We start from the raw sequence: 13,389 nt of genomic DNA, 5'->3' as shown, positions 1-13,389 counted from the left end.
AACTCTCTCCTAGAAACTCTCTTCTTTAGCGGAGGGCCTTCCGCCAGCAAGTGTTAGGGTGCAGGGGCTCCAACTTGTATTTGTTACCGACCAAAGGTACAGCCAACACTATCTAGCTAACAATCAGTGAGGGAGCGAGAGAGAATATATATAAGAATACAGACGTGTATGTGGTGGTGGATGGGTGGGAGGGAATGTGTGTGTGTGGTGAAACGAGAAATCTTTACGTAACACTGGCCCGCCACGGGTTCCAGAACGGCACCTGGTTTCAACGATGTTTTTTTTGTGCGTGTGTGTGCAATGCGCATGTTGCAGTGCCTCTCCTCTCTCTTTCTGTAATGGGGAGGGTTTAGGGGTGGCTGAGTTGGGGGGGGGCGGCGGGACTTGGTGAAGAAGAGGGGTGGCTTGCTCTAGGGTGGTAACTCCTGCAGTGCCATGTAATTTTGTCCCAAAAAAGTTTGTTGCTGTGCATTTAGTTTTGAGCGCACGGCTCAGAAGCATCTTGCCGCAGTCTCTTGCGGCTTGAGGAGGGGGGTTGTTTGGCTTGATTTTTTTTTACTTTGTGCTGTGCGGGTTTTTTTTCCTTCCCTTTTATTAAAATATATTTTTAAAGGCCAACTCAGCAAAATGAAAGTTCCAGTCCGAAGTTCCCCTCGGCTGCTCATGCTGCAGGTGACTGTGGCCGTGCCGCTGTGGATCAGCTGTTTCTTATGCTGCTGTGGAAGCACTGGAGGTATGAGAATGATCGCGATGATGATTATGGTGTTCTATGTGGGTTGTAGATGCTTTGCAAGTTTATCCTACAGTTACAGTGACAAAATATACATGTAAACAATTATATTTGACTGGACGGGCACTTTTACAATTGTGCCCGTTTGTTGTTGGGTTTAGTAAATTATCGTGGTATAATGATCAATTTTGCGACTACATTATTTAGTTATATCCTGTGATATTTGTTTATGTATTTAGAAGAAGTGTGCATCAACGGTCATACAGTATGCACGTTTATATGCGGAATTGTTTTAGTTGTGGTTGTTGAGGATTTTAAAGGTTTATTTAACCATGTGGGGCTCGTAGAACCTAACTAAGGCACGGTAACATTCTTCGAAAATAATTTCGTTTTCGTTTCCAGTCCAATGTAATGTTCTATAAAATAAAGTATGCAGTCTGGAAAAAACCGTGCAAATTTCTCTTTCCCCAACCCCCTCCACCTTCCCCATTTTTTGTTGTTGTTGTTGTTGTTGCAAATTAGCAATTCACGTGATCATTTTCTATAAAATAACAAAACCTAAATTGTCAAATTAGTCTCGGGTATATTGGTTTTGGTCTTAAACCCCAAACGGCCCACCCTGCTTCCACGAGTCCTTCGCACCTGTTCCGCTATAAAGGATTTTATTACAATAACAATAACACAAGGACCCTGCAGAGAGCGTCGAGCTGCCTGGGTTCTGACGGTTCACGGCTCTGGATTTTCATCTGGGGATTTCTTCCTGCAATTTTGTCATTCTTGCTTTGCGTGCTTCTCGTTCCAATAAAACCATAAGTGTACTGTAGAGCCAGTGTGTGTCTGTGTGTGTCTGTGTGTGCTGGTTGGCAGGTTTTTTTCTCCTCTTAAATAAAGAGAGCTTTGAATTATACAAAAAAATATAACAAGTGATATGTTGTATGCATTTTTGCAGAATCGGTGAGGCTGGAGAATAACATGCTGGAACGACATCAGACTGACGTGGTCACTCCTGTCTTGGTGCATTTTCAGCCCAGTTCAACTGGAGAAAAGCCTCCTCGAGCGGCTGCCAGTGTTGGCCCGCAGAAGGGCATTCGCCCCGATGCGAAAACCATCCAGGGCCATGCTGCAGCCACCTCCTCCAAAGTCTCCGCGTACGAAACTTACTCGACTTCGCCTCCAGCAGCCCGCCCCGGATCCGTCCCGTCGAGTTCCTTCCAAAGTGCCGCCCGTTGGGCCAGAGGCTCCCCGTCGCCGCCGGGGGAGAGGCTGCGCGTTCGGCTCTCCCCGTTCGGGAGGAGCATGGTGCTCATCCTGCGACGCGATGCCCGCTTCCTCGCCAAGGGCTTCTCGATCGAGGCCCGTGACCCCGCTCCCGTCGGAGGCTCGCCGCCCGGGAGCCACCGAACCCCGCGTAGCTCGGCCGCCGGAGCGCCCGATCCGACCGACGCCGGGGAGGATGGAGGTCCGCAGAGCAGGCGCATCGGCGGGCGCGGCGCCTCCACGAAGAACGCGCGCGGCGACGGGGGTTCGACGAAGGGGGCGTCGAGGGACGGTGGATCCGTGGCCAAAAACAACTCGGGCGTCGCAGATGTCCACAACACATTGACGGAGGAGGAGAAGCTGTGCTTTTACAGCGGGTTCGTGCATGGGCAGCGCAACTCCGCGGTCACGTTGAATATGTGCAACGGCCTGGTGAGTTGAAGCGTATTGTTAGCAGAAACGCGAAATGACGATAATGGTGAGGAGAGAAAAAACGCGTTTGCTTAAGTTGACGTAGCAATTGCCGACGCTAAGTAAGACTACATCGAGAGGCGTTACGACATATTGAGCCGACGGGTATGTGTATCCATGGAAACTTTGTTTTGAGCAAGGGTGAATTTTGGACACCTCTGCCAGATAAGTAAGGCCTTTAAAGTGACACGTCTCCTTCTGCAAGGGTTTAATTCACCTCGCAAGCATGCAGTGGAGGGGGGCGGGGAGGCATAAGGGTCATTTTAGCGAGTGGAGGGGGGGAGTAGGATGGGGGTGTAGGAGTGCCTGTTTGGAGGTTGGAAAATAGGGGTCAAAGGGATGATGTGCTGTGCTGGGGAGGGGGAGTCGAGGGTGGGCGAGAGAGAGAGAGAGCGGTAATTGTCAGGGAATATTTGCCGCACGTGTTAAAATAATATCAGCCAACAGGTTTAAGTCGAGAGAGAGAGAGCAAATCTACCCGACCTGGCGCCACGCCAACTTTGTGGGGAGTGCCAGACCGTGACAGCAAGGGGGGGGTGGGTGCCCCTCGGGCCTCGCCTCGTTATAATTCTACAGGCAGCAGCGATATCACGACGTGCCGAGAGGCATCCACAGCTTGCTGGCAGCACGGACGTCGCGTTAACATCAGTCGCACATCATCGACAACGTCCTCGTCGTTGCATCGTTTCATCATCGTCATCATCATCACGTTTTCATCACCAACGTCATCGTCACATTTTGTCATCATCGTCACGAACATCATCACATTGTCCATCGTTACGTTATTAGCATCGTCATCATCGCATTACACTGTGTAACAATTTTCTTTTGTTTCCTGGGTAGTAAGTGTTATTTCGTAATTGCGTATGCCTAAAAAGTATAGAAAATGGCTATTATGCCCCACAAACTTTGCTTTTGTGACCAGGACAGTTATGTTTTGAAATGTATCTATTTTCAATGAGAAAATGGGCGAATTTGTGTCTATTCGTTCACGTGAAGTCAGAAAAAACCAACATATTCATCAAATTAACATGTATTTATACTTAAGTAATACAAAATCACTACAAAAAGAGTTAGACACCAAGGCGCACTACCACAGGCGGGTCTGGCCACAGCGGACCGAGTTCTCTGTGGGGAGGAACAACGTCAAGTGGGAGCCACTGGTGGACCCCCGGAAGGTGCTGATGCCACCACTGCACATCAAATTGGGCCTTATTAAACAATTAGTCAGAGCTGTAGATAATGAGTGGGCACCCTTCAAGTACCTTCAAGACTTCTTCCCTAAGCTGTCTGTGGCAAAGGTCAAAGCCGGTGTCTTCGTCGGACCGCAGATGAAGATCCTGGAGTGCAATGAATTCCCCAAAAAGCTCATTAGTAAGGAGAAAGCGGCTTGGAACAGCTTTGTTGCAGTGGTTCGTGGCTTCCTGGGCAATCACAAGGTCGAAAACTATGTGGAGCTGGTTGAGACTGATGAAGAACTACGGCACAATTGGATGTAGGATGTCCCTCAAGGTCCATATCCTTGATGCTCATCTTGATAAATTCATGGAGAACATGGGAGCCTATTCGGAGGAGGAAGGCGAGTGCTTACACCAGGATATGCTGAACTTTGAAAGCTGCTACCAAGGACAGTATAACGAGAACATAATGGGAGACTACATTTGGGGGCTGATTCGTGAAAGTGATTTACAGAATCATCGCAAATCTCGAAAAGCTACTCACTTCAAAATTTTTGTAGTAATTTTGTATTACTTTGGTATAAATACATGTTTATTTTGATTCATATACAGTTTTTTCGGACTTTATGTGAACGAAAAGACACACATTCACCCGTTTTCTCATTGAAAATAGGTACAATCTTAAAATATCACTGTCCTGGTCACAAAAGCAAAGTTTGTAGGGAATAATATACATTTTCTATACTCTTTAGGCATAAGCAATTACGAAATAGCACTTACTACCCAGGAACAAAATTGTGTTACATCGTGTTATCATCATCGCCGTCATCTGCCCCTCCTGCCTCGGCGCATTATACTTCAGCAGGAGCACACTCGCTCATTTTGCTCTGACCCACAACAAAAAAGAAGGTGATTCAACATGTCGGGTTAGTTTGCTCGGTTTTCTAGATCAAAGGTGGAGTGAGGGCTTCATGACGCTGGAGACGCCTGAAATAGCCTTTTCAAGAAGCCCTTTGCTGCCTGGTAAATGTTGTGCGTGGGTGTGTGCGTGCTTGGGTGTGTGTGTGCGTGCGTGCGTGAGTGTGTGTGGGTGTGTACGTGGGTGTGTGCGTGCTTGGGTGGGTGTGTGTACGTGTGTGTGTGCGTGCGTGGGTGGGTGTGTGCGTGGGTGGGTGTGTGTGCGTGGGTGTGTGTGTGTGTGCGTGCCTGGGTGTGTGCGTGGGTGTGTGTGTGCGTGGGTGGGTGTGTGCGTGGGTGTGTGCGTGGGTGGGTGTGTGTGCGTTGTTGTGTGTGTGCGTGCGTGGGTGTGTGCGTGGGTGGGTGTGTGTGGGTGTGTGTGTGTGTGCGTGCGTGCGTGGGTGTGTGCGTGTGTGTGTGCGTGCGTGGGTGGGTATGTGCGTGGGTGGGTGTGGGTGTGTGCGTGGGTGTGTGCGTGGGTGTGTGCGTGTGCGTGCGCGTGTCCCATGTGCAGCGGCAGGCGGGAGCGCTTTTAACTAAGAAAGTAGCTGGGACATAACCACGCATAATGCGATAACAAAACAAACATGTTACCCTCATTGCGCACATTGTTGAAGTACGTTTTCACCCATGCCCTGGCCTCTTTTTTGCTATAAATATAGCTCGCTGGATGTATTGTGTTTGCGGGGAGAAAGCTGAATTCGTAAAGCCTACTTTTTTTCCCCCCGCCAACAAACAAGTACACTACGGTCTGCTGTGATTATGTGCCTTTTAATCAAGTGGAAACGGAATACGTTTGAAGTCTCCCACTGGCTCCCCCTTTGCCGAGCCCCCCCCCACCCCCGGGGGTCAAATTAATGCCTCACTGGGTGAAGCCGCTTGATCAAAAACAAATCTTGATTGGAAAATCAAGGCTCTGCGCCCTAGTTTAAACGCAACCTTGCCATGAGTGCACGGATTTTGCTCCCCTTGTAATTTTAACTTCCAAGGTACAGGAATGTCGATTGAAAGTCCTTATATCCTTGCACCAGGATTCAAGAGTGGTATTTTAATTAACGTGATTGCAATAGTGGCAGGGCGCGGCGAAGTGGAGATCGCACTGTGCGGTGAACCCATACAATCTGAGTTTGATGCCTGGCCATGGCTGACATCAGTGGCGTTCCTCCAACACGTTCTGACAACTGCCGCGACTGATGACGGCATAGGGGGAGCTCTTCATCCAGCAGTGGATTGGCAAATGGACGTAAATTTTCCTTGGTAACAAAAATCAGATGCTTGCATCGGTGTACGTGATGTTGAACTCCTTTCGCACCGTACGTCGCCAACCGTGCTAATCGGAGGTGCGGGTAGGAAGAACAACAACAAACTGAACACAAACATTCGTTCTCAAGAAATGAGTTGCGTCTGCTGCCTGGCGAATGGATTTACACACTTCCGTGTAACGCGATGGAAGTTGTGCGCCACGCAATTTTTTTCCTGCAAGTCCCTCGAGGTGTTTGGGATGAAGAGGTGACATTAAATAGGCCGACGGCAACAGTCTCGGAGAGAAATACCTGCTTTATTTTCGTAAGACGATGGGCGGTGTGACGGCTTAAGCCGCGGGTGATTTAACCAGTTAAATAGGACCACGCCAGAGGATAGATTACACGCGGTTCGCTATTTATGGCTCGAATTCCCGTGCCGTGTTACGAAGCAACGTTTTTCGATGTTGCGCTTTGCACGCGCATTATATTACGCCTAATTAACTGACACGAAACAATGCTCAGGAAAACACATAAAGCATCCACCCCCGCCATTCCCACCCCTCGACATATGTTTTGTTGTTCACTGCCGACAGCTGGGATTCATCCGTCTTGGAGAAGATCAGCTGTTTATCGAACCCCTGGCTGGACCAGCTGCACCTGCCTCGCTGGGCCTCCAGCATCTGGTGAGCAGGAGGTCTGGCCTTCACTTCAAGCCCAGTCACGACCCACAGGTGAGCAATTCGAAAACCTCTGAGGACAACGATGTTTTGCTTGGGAAAGAGAACCTTCAATCCTCCCCCCCAACCATCATGAGTTTGAAACAACCGATGTGTCTTCTTCCCGTGTACCTAACTTCCATCACCGGTCTTCATTCCTGTAACGCATCGTCCAAAAACCACAGAGCCTCTTGTTCTCCCTTTGCCAGTGGCATTACATTGTCCTGGGAATCCCATGCATGCATGACCGAATGAACATCTGTATTTTGTTTAAACTTGGTATTGGTTGGATCAAGTTGATGCTATCCATTGACCTTATACGCAACAGAACTTCATTTGTGTGGTGATGTTTCAAACGTGGCTTTACCGCATTATAACATATTAAACATTCAATTATATTGTACAGCTCTTTTGTCAATCCACTGCTGGATGAGGGCCTCCCCACACCTTGCTGCTCGTGGGGGGTTAGTTGACCTTACAACTCCGATCAGTGCGGGTTGACGAAGATGGAGAGCATAGACAATGGAGTATAGTACAGTACAACGATGGATTTTGCTGCACTGCCCCTTGCTGATGCATAATGTAACAGGTTATTTAAATTGCAACAGGTGTTTTGTTATTGTGACTGAGAGGAAAGGAAGATATTGAAATGTTTTGGCTGACTCGCCTCCTAAAGAAGGCAATTCGGCTGAAGCGTGGAATCTTCCTTGTCTGTCAGAGGCAGTAAAAATAAACAATCGCCCTGTTAGCCATTTTTATTGACCTGTTATATATTTTTTTTGTGCCAGAGTATAATTCAGTACGGAAGCAGGGCATCCAAACCACAAGAGAAGTTAAATCCCTCTGGGGTTCACGCAGCCCATCGTCGCCCTGGGTTCGGTTAAAGGGGTTAGCACCTATCATCATAATCCATTGTCTCTCCACTGGTGGATAAAGACTCTGCCCACACCACTGCCATTCCTCGCAGCCCACAGTGCCACAATTAATGGCTCTCCTGCACGCGAGCCGACCTCATTGCTGCTCTCCGCGGCGGTCATCAACTCAAACGTGTTTCCTCCATTGGCTACAATTCTGACACCAGCCTTGTCCGTCGGCTATCATCTCCTTCTAGTGATGGGTCCTGTCGAAGTTCATTACTTTCCTCAACAGTCAATGTGATATTTTTTGGTTCTTTCGGTAAAGTCACGTAGATATAAAAAAAAACCACGACGTTTCGATTGCAACACAAGCGGTACTGCGATTTAAACGTTGTGGTTTTTATTTTTATTATTATTTTTTCTATCCATGTGACATTACCGAAAGAACCAAAGAATATTATTTTCTGCAGTCACGAAAGTTTTAAGTCAAAAGTCAATGTCATGTATTTGATTTGTGTCTATTTCCTGATCCACGTGTTTTAATCGTCGTCTCATAAGTGCATCTCCTCTGCGCTTCTTCGTGCACATCGCAACTTTTGTGTGTTTTTTTTCTTTGTCACTATCCATTAGCTTCGCCTGTTCCTGATCCAGATATCACGGATGTCAGCATGCACTGATTGAAAACTTTCTTATTCTGGCATAGCAGTACGGAAATTCCACAACACGCTCGTCACTGCTGATAGTGACATTGACCGCCATGCTCACGCTTGAGCATCGGAACACGTGAACGCCGGTTTTGGATGCATACTGATAGCTCTTCGGTGTCTTTTTTTAAGTGACAACACAATGATACATGCTTTTTTATTGCTAACGGAAAGATATAAGACCAAACTTAAATCGCTTACACTCATACAAACTAATAAGTACGTTTAAAACAAATTGCAGCCCTTTGTCAATTTCCGAATGAATGAAGGCCCTCCCCATGTAGTCTCAGTCATGGGGTTTGTTTGCCACCATGCTTCACCACGTGGGCCAGTGCACATTGGTTAATGGGCGGCCCAGTACCAGTTATAACACCGCTCACCACTCATTTTTAAATCCTTTATATTAAGTTCACTTGCTTGCTTGCGCGCTTACGACCGTGCAAATCTTTCGGTCGTTTTTTAACCCACTTCCCGTAATTCAATCGAGCTGACATTTTGCACATAGACTCGTTGTGCGTGACAATTTCTTTTCGTGAATTTTTTTTCCCAAAATTTTACACTTTTTAGGTAAATTTTTTGTTATATTTAATTACCAATTGCTTAATGGTGGCAGGCAATCATCTGACCCATAGGTGGCAGCCATCTCAAGCCAGAGGACGAGAGGACTCTAGCCGCCACGCATATAAAGGATTTATAGTGAAAAACTTTGTTTTTACGGGTTATTTTTTATAGCCATGGCTTTGAATTTAACTCGGGTCGCCGGGTTTGTAGCGCAGTGCCTGATCTACTGCGATGCCACTGCTCCACCCAAGAAGTGCGAACGTGACCACGCGGGTTTGGTGAAGGGGGGCACATTCTGGCTGTCTCGTCACCGAGCACCCGGCTGGTGATGGGCGCTCCTATTCAGTGCGAGGGCTATTCAGGTGTGCGCACGGCTCGTTCTCAAGCGTCTCTCTGCCTCGGCAAGGAACTGCCCCAAGGAGAATACGTGGACATCACGGATAATGTTTTTTTTTTATTTGGAAAACGTGAAACGTGACCGCACTTGCGTATTGTCCAGGACACTTCGTCGTTGTGAGACACCGGTTGCACCTCATCCGTCTCTGTGTCTCATCTCTCACAGCCTGTCACGCCGGAGGCGCGGGCTGGCTCTGGGCGAGCGCGACGATCGATGAAGCTCGCATCCTGGCCTCGCCGCCTGTCCTCCAGCAAATACTGCAAGATCATCCCAAGTACGCGAGCATACGCCGCACACAAAGACAAAGACCCCCCTTATTATAGCCTCAACAGACTGCTGGGGCAAGTGCTGTTCACGAGCAGCTATAAAAGCCGGAAGGGCCCACCAGGGGTTGGGTAGCCAGCACCACACCGACTGCCTTTATCTCGAAAGTGATGATGTTTACACATCGCACCAGGTTCTCATTTGAGGCTGAGTCGACCTAGGGGAGGCACGGGACCAGTTCAGATAATCGTCACTGGTATTGGCTGTGAGCATGAATCGAACTTGGCTTACGGAGTTCGTAGCGTGCGAACACGCACAACAAAGATAAAGATCCCCCGTATAGCCTTAACAGACTGTAGGGGCAAGTGCTGTTAGCGAGCACCTATGAAGGCCGGAACGGCACACGAGGGGGTGGGTGGCCAGCACCACGCCCGACCGCCTTTGTCTCCCCAGTGGCGATGTTTACACACCGCACCAGGTACTCATTTCAGGCTGAGTCGACCTAGGGGAGGCCCAGGACCCGTTCAGATAATTGTCACTGGTGTTGGCCGTGAGCGGGAATTGAACCCGTGTCTCCGGGTTCATAGTGCAGCGCGCTAACCACTACACTACCGCTCCCACACGCACACACACACACACGCGCACACCTACAAAAACAAAGATCCCCATTGAGAATAATGCATCGTGAAGCGATGATGTTTGCACATCATGGAACCTCAAGCTTGGTGGTGTGGCAGCCGGCAGCAAACGCCTTCGTCCCCCCGCCACCCACCCCCCTTTATTGATGCTATCAAAGTGTACCAACCTACCAGGTACTTATTTAAGGCTGGGTTGATCTAGGAGAAGTCTCAGTCAAGTTCCGCTACCTATTTGACAGTGGTAGTCATTGCTTAGAATTGATCGAGTGCAATTGTGATTGTAGTGCACGAATCAACTGCTCCCTATTACATAGAAGATATTTGTATCTGCCATGTACATGTATAGAGACATGGACAAAAATCCCCTGGAAAGCCTCAACATACTTTTGGGGCAAGTGCTGTTAGCAAACACCAATGGAGGCCGGCACGGCACACGGGAGGGTGGGTGACCAGCACCACACCGTGCCGCCCTCGTCTTCCGAGTTGTGATGTTTGCACATCGCACCAGGTACTCATTTGAAGCTGAGTCGATCTAATGGAGGTCCAGGACCGGTTCACATAATAAATCTGTGTCACTGGGTTCGTAGTGCAGCGCGTTAACTGCTGCAATACCGCCCCCCCCCACCCCCCCCCCACACACACACATACTGCATCACTTTCCAGTCTCCCATGGCCAAACAATTTGAAAAGTTTGGGCCTCATTACATTATATTTACTACGGTCGTCTTTTCACATCGGGCCAAAATATAAAGAATTGCACAGGGTGAACAGTATATCCAAAGTTTTCTTTCAAGTTTGAACAAGTTGGTTTGCAGCTGTCTGCTGATGGCTTCCCACCCTTCCCGCCCGCTCCCTCCCTCTCGCCCGCTCCCTCCCTCCCGCCCGCTCCCTCCCTCCCGCCCGCTCCCTCCCTCCCGCCCGCTCCCTCCCTCCCGCCCGCTCCCTCCCTTCAGCCCGCTCCCTCCCTCCAGCCCGCTCCCTCCCTCCCGCCCGCTCCCTCCCTCCCGCCCGCCCGCTCCCTCCCGCCCGCCCGCTCCCTCCCTCCCGCCCGCTCCCTCCCGCCCGCCCGCTCCCTCCCTCCCGCCCGCTCCCTCCCTCCCTCCCGCCCGCTCCCTCCCGCCCGCCCGCTCCCTCCCTCCCGCCCGCTCCCTCCCTCCAGCTCGCTCCCTCCCTCCCGCCCGCTCCCTCCCTTCAGCCCGCTCCCTCCCTCCCGCCCGCCCGCTCCCTCCCTCCCGCCCGCTCCCTCCCGCCCGCTCCCTCCCTCCCGCCCGCTCCCTCCCTTCAGCCCGCTCCCTCCCTCCCGCCCGCTCCCTCCCTCCCGCCCGCCCGCTCCCTCCCTCCCGCCCGCTCCCTCCCGCCCGCTCCCTCCCTCCCGCCCGCTCCCTCCCTCCAGCCCGCTCCCTCCCTCCCGCCCGCTCCCTCTCTCCCGCCCGCCCGCTCCCTCCCTCCCGCCCGCTCCCTCCCGCCCGCTCCCTCCCTCCCGCCCGCTCCCTCCCTCCAGCTCGCTCCCTCCCTCCCGCCCGCTCCCTCCCTTCAGCCCGCTCCCTCCCTCCCGCCCGCTCCCTCCCTCCCGCCCGCCCGCTCCCTCCCTCCCGCCCGCTCCCTCCCGCCCGCTCCCTCCCTCCAGCCCGCTCCCTCCCTCCCGCCCGCTCCCTCCCTCCCGCCCGCCCGCTCCCTCCCTCCCGCCCGCTCCCTCCCTCCAGCCCGCTCCCTCCCTCCCGCCCGCTCCCTCCCTCCCGCCCGCCCGCTCCCTCCCTCCAGCCCGCTCCCTCCCTCCCGCCCGCTCCCTCCCTCCCTCCCGCTCCCTCCCTCCCGCCCGCCCGCTCCCTCCCTCCAGCCCGCTCCCTCCCTCCCGCCCGCCCGCTCCCTCCCTCCCGCCCGCTCCCTCCCTCCAGCCCGCTCCCTCCCTCCCTCCAGCCCGCTCCCTCCCTCCCGCCCGCTCCCTCCCTCCCGCCCGCCCGCTCCCTCCCTCCAGCCCGCTCCCTCCCTCCCGCCCGCTCCCTCCCTCCCGCCCGCTCCCTCCCTCCCGCCCGCTCCCTCCCTCCAGCCCGCTCCCTCCCTCCCGCCCGCTCCCTCCCTCCCGCTCCCTCCCTCCCTCCAGCCCGCTCCCTCCCTCCAGCCCGCTCCCTCCCTCCCGCCCGCTCCCTCCCTCCCGCCCGCTCCCTCCCTCCCGCCCGCTCCCTCCCTCCAGCCCGCTCCCTCCCTCCAGCCCGCTCCCTCCCTCCCGCCCGCTCCCTCCCTCCAGCCCGCTCCCTCCCTCCAGCCCGCTCCCTCCCTCCCGCCCGCTCCCTCCCTCCCGCCCGCTCCCTCCCTCCCGCTCCCTCCCTCCCTCCAGCCCGCTCCCTCCCGCCCGCTCCCTCCCTCCAGCCCGCTCCATCCCTCCCTCCAGCCCGCTCCCTCCCTCCCGCCCGCTCCCTCCCTCCCTCCCGCCCGCTCCCTCCCTCCAGCCCGCTCCCTCCCTCCCTCCCGCCCGCTCCCTCCCTCCCGCCCGCTCCCTCCCGCCCGCTCCCTCCCTCCCTCCCTCCCGCCCGCTCCCTCCCGCCCGCTCCCTCCCTCCCTCCCGCTCCCTCCCTCCCTCCCGCCCGCTCCCTCCCGCCCGCCCGCTCCCTCCCGCCCGCTCCCTCCCTCCCGCCCGCCCGCTCCCTCCCGCCCGCCCGCATACGTTGTCCCGCTGGAGGTTGTGTCATTGAGTCAATCCAGCGGCGGATGAAGAGCTCCAAGTCCTTGCACGTGCACAGCCCTTTAAGCCATGCGCAAGCATTGGGGGCTTCTCTTTTCTTCCTTGGCAGTAGCCTCATTGAAACAGAAACGTTTATTTATACTGGAGAAATCCGATGAGCTATGAAGCTCTTTTTCACAGATGCCCAGTTGGAGCGGGTCAGAAAGTTACAACAAACAATATAAAAAAAAACACGATAGGAGTGCAAAGTATAGGAAGGTTAAGCAAATCATGGAAAAAAACTGGACAACTTTTATTTTACCAGATAAAGCCCACTGAGCCATTAGCTTCTTTTTCAGAAGTGACCTGGCCACAAATGATAGCTAAACAAAGTGGCTTGCCTTTCATAGCCACACACGCACACACATTACATATACGTAGCGCCTAGTATGTCAGAAACGTGAAACAAAGGTGCATAGATAGCCCTCCCATGTGCTTTCGGGTTGTGCCGCCGTGCTGTCCTGCAAGACTTGCGACGTTTCGCTCAGTTCTGAGAAATCTCTCGGCACGTGGGGCGAAACATCAGACAACATCGGAGAGTCTTCTTGGTTCTTTCGGTAAAGTTACGTACGCTGTCTTTCCGACAGACCTGTTCTTCACCTGAGGACGGCTGCTTGCGTTGTGGCCGAAACGTCGTGAGAATTATTTTATTATGTTTTATTATTATTATTTCATTATCTCCCTTCTACGTGACTT

At 52.8% G+C, this 13,389-nt stretch overlaps 1 protein-coding gene across 1 annotated transcript in view; it reads left to right on the top strand.

Annotated features, from left to right (window-relative positions):
• The first annotated feature begins 568 nt into the window (after positions 1–568).
• Positions 569–13,389, top strand: part of ADAMTS17 (ADAM metallopeptidase with thrombospondin type 1 motif 17) — an 84,079-nt gene continuing 71,258 nt past the window's right edge. The window contains exons 1-4 of the mRNA XM_078624017.1: positions 569–733; positions 1,680–2,419; positions 6,431–6,568; positions 9,238–9,346. Coding sequence (XP_078480143.1) covers positions 628–733; positions 1,680–2,419; positions 6,431–6,568; positions 9,238–9,346 — 1,093 coding nt within the window. The 5' untranslated portion in view covers positions 569–627. The remainder of the gene's footprint in view (positions 734–1,679; positions 2,420–6,430; positions 6,569–9,237; positions 9,347–13,389) is intronic.

Source organism: Lampetra planeri, chromosome 3 (assembly GCF_965212315.1).
Source record: "Lampetra planeri chromosome 3, kcLamPlan1.2.h2, whole genome shotgun sequence".
Classification (NCBI taxonomy): Eukaryota; Metazoa; Chordata; class Hyperoartia; order Petromyzontiformes; family Petromyzontidae; genus Lampetra; species Lampetra planeri.
This window is presented reverse-complemented; position numbering and strand designations above follow the sequence as displayed.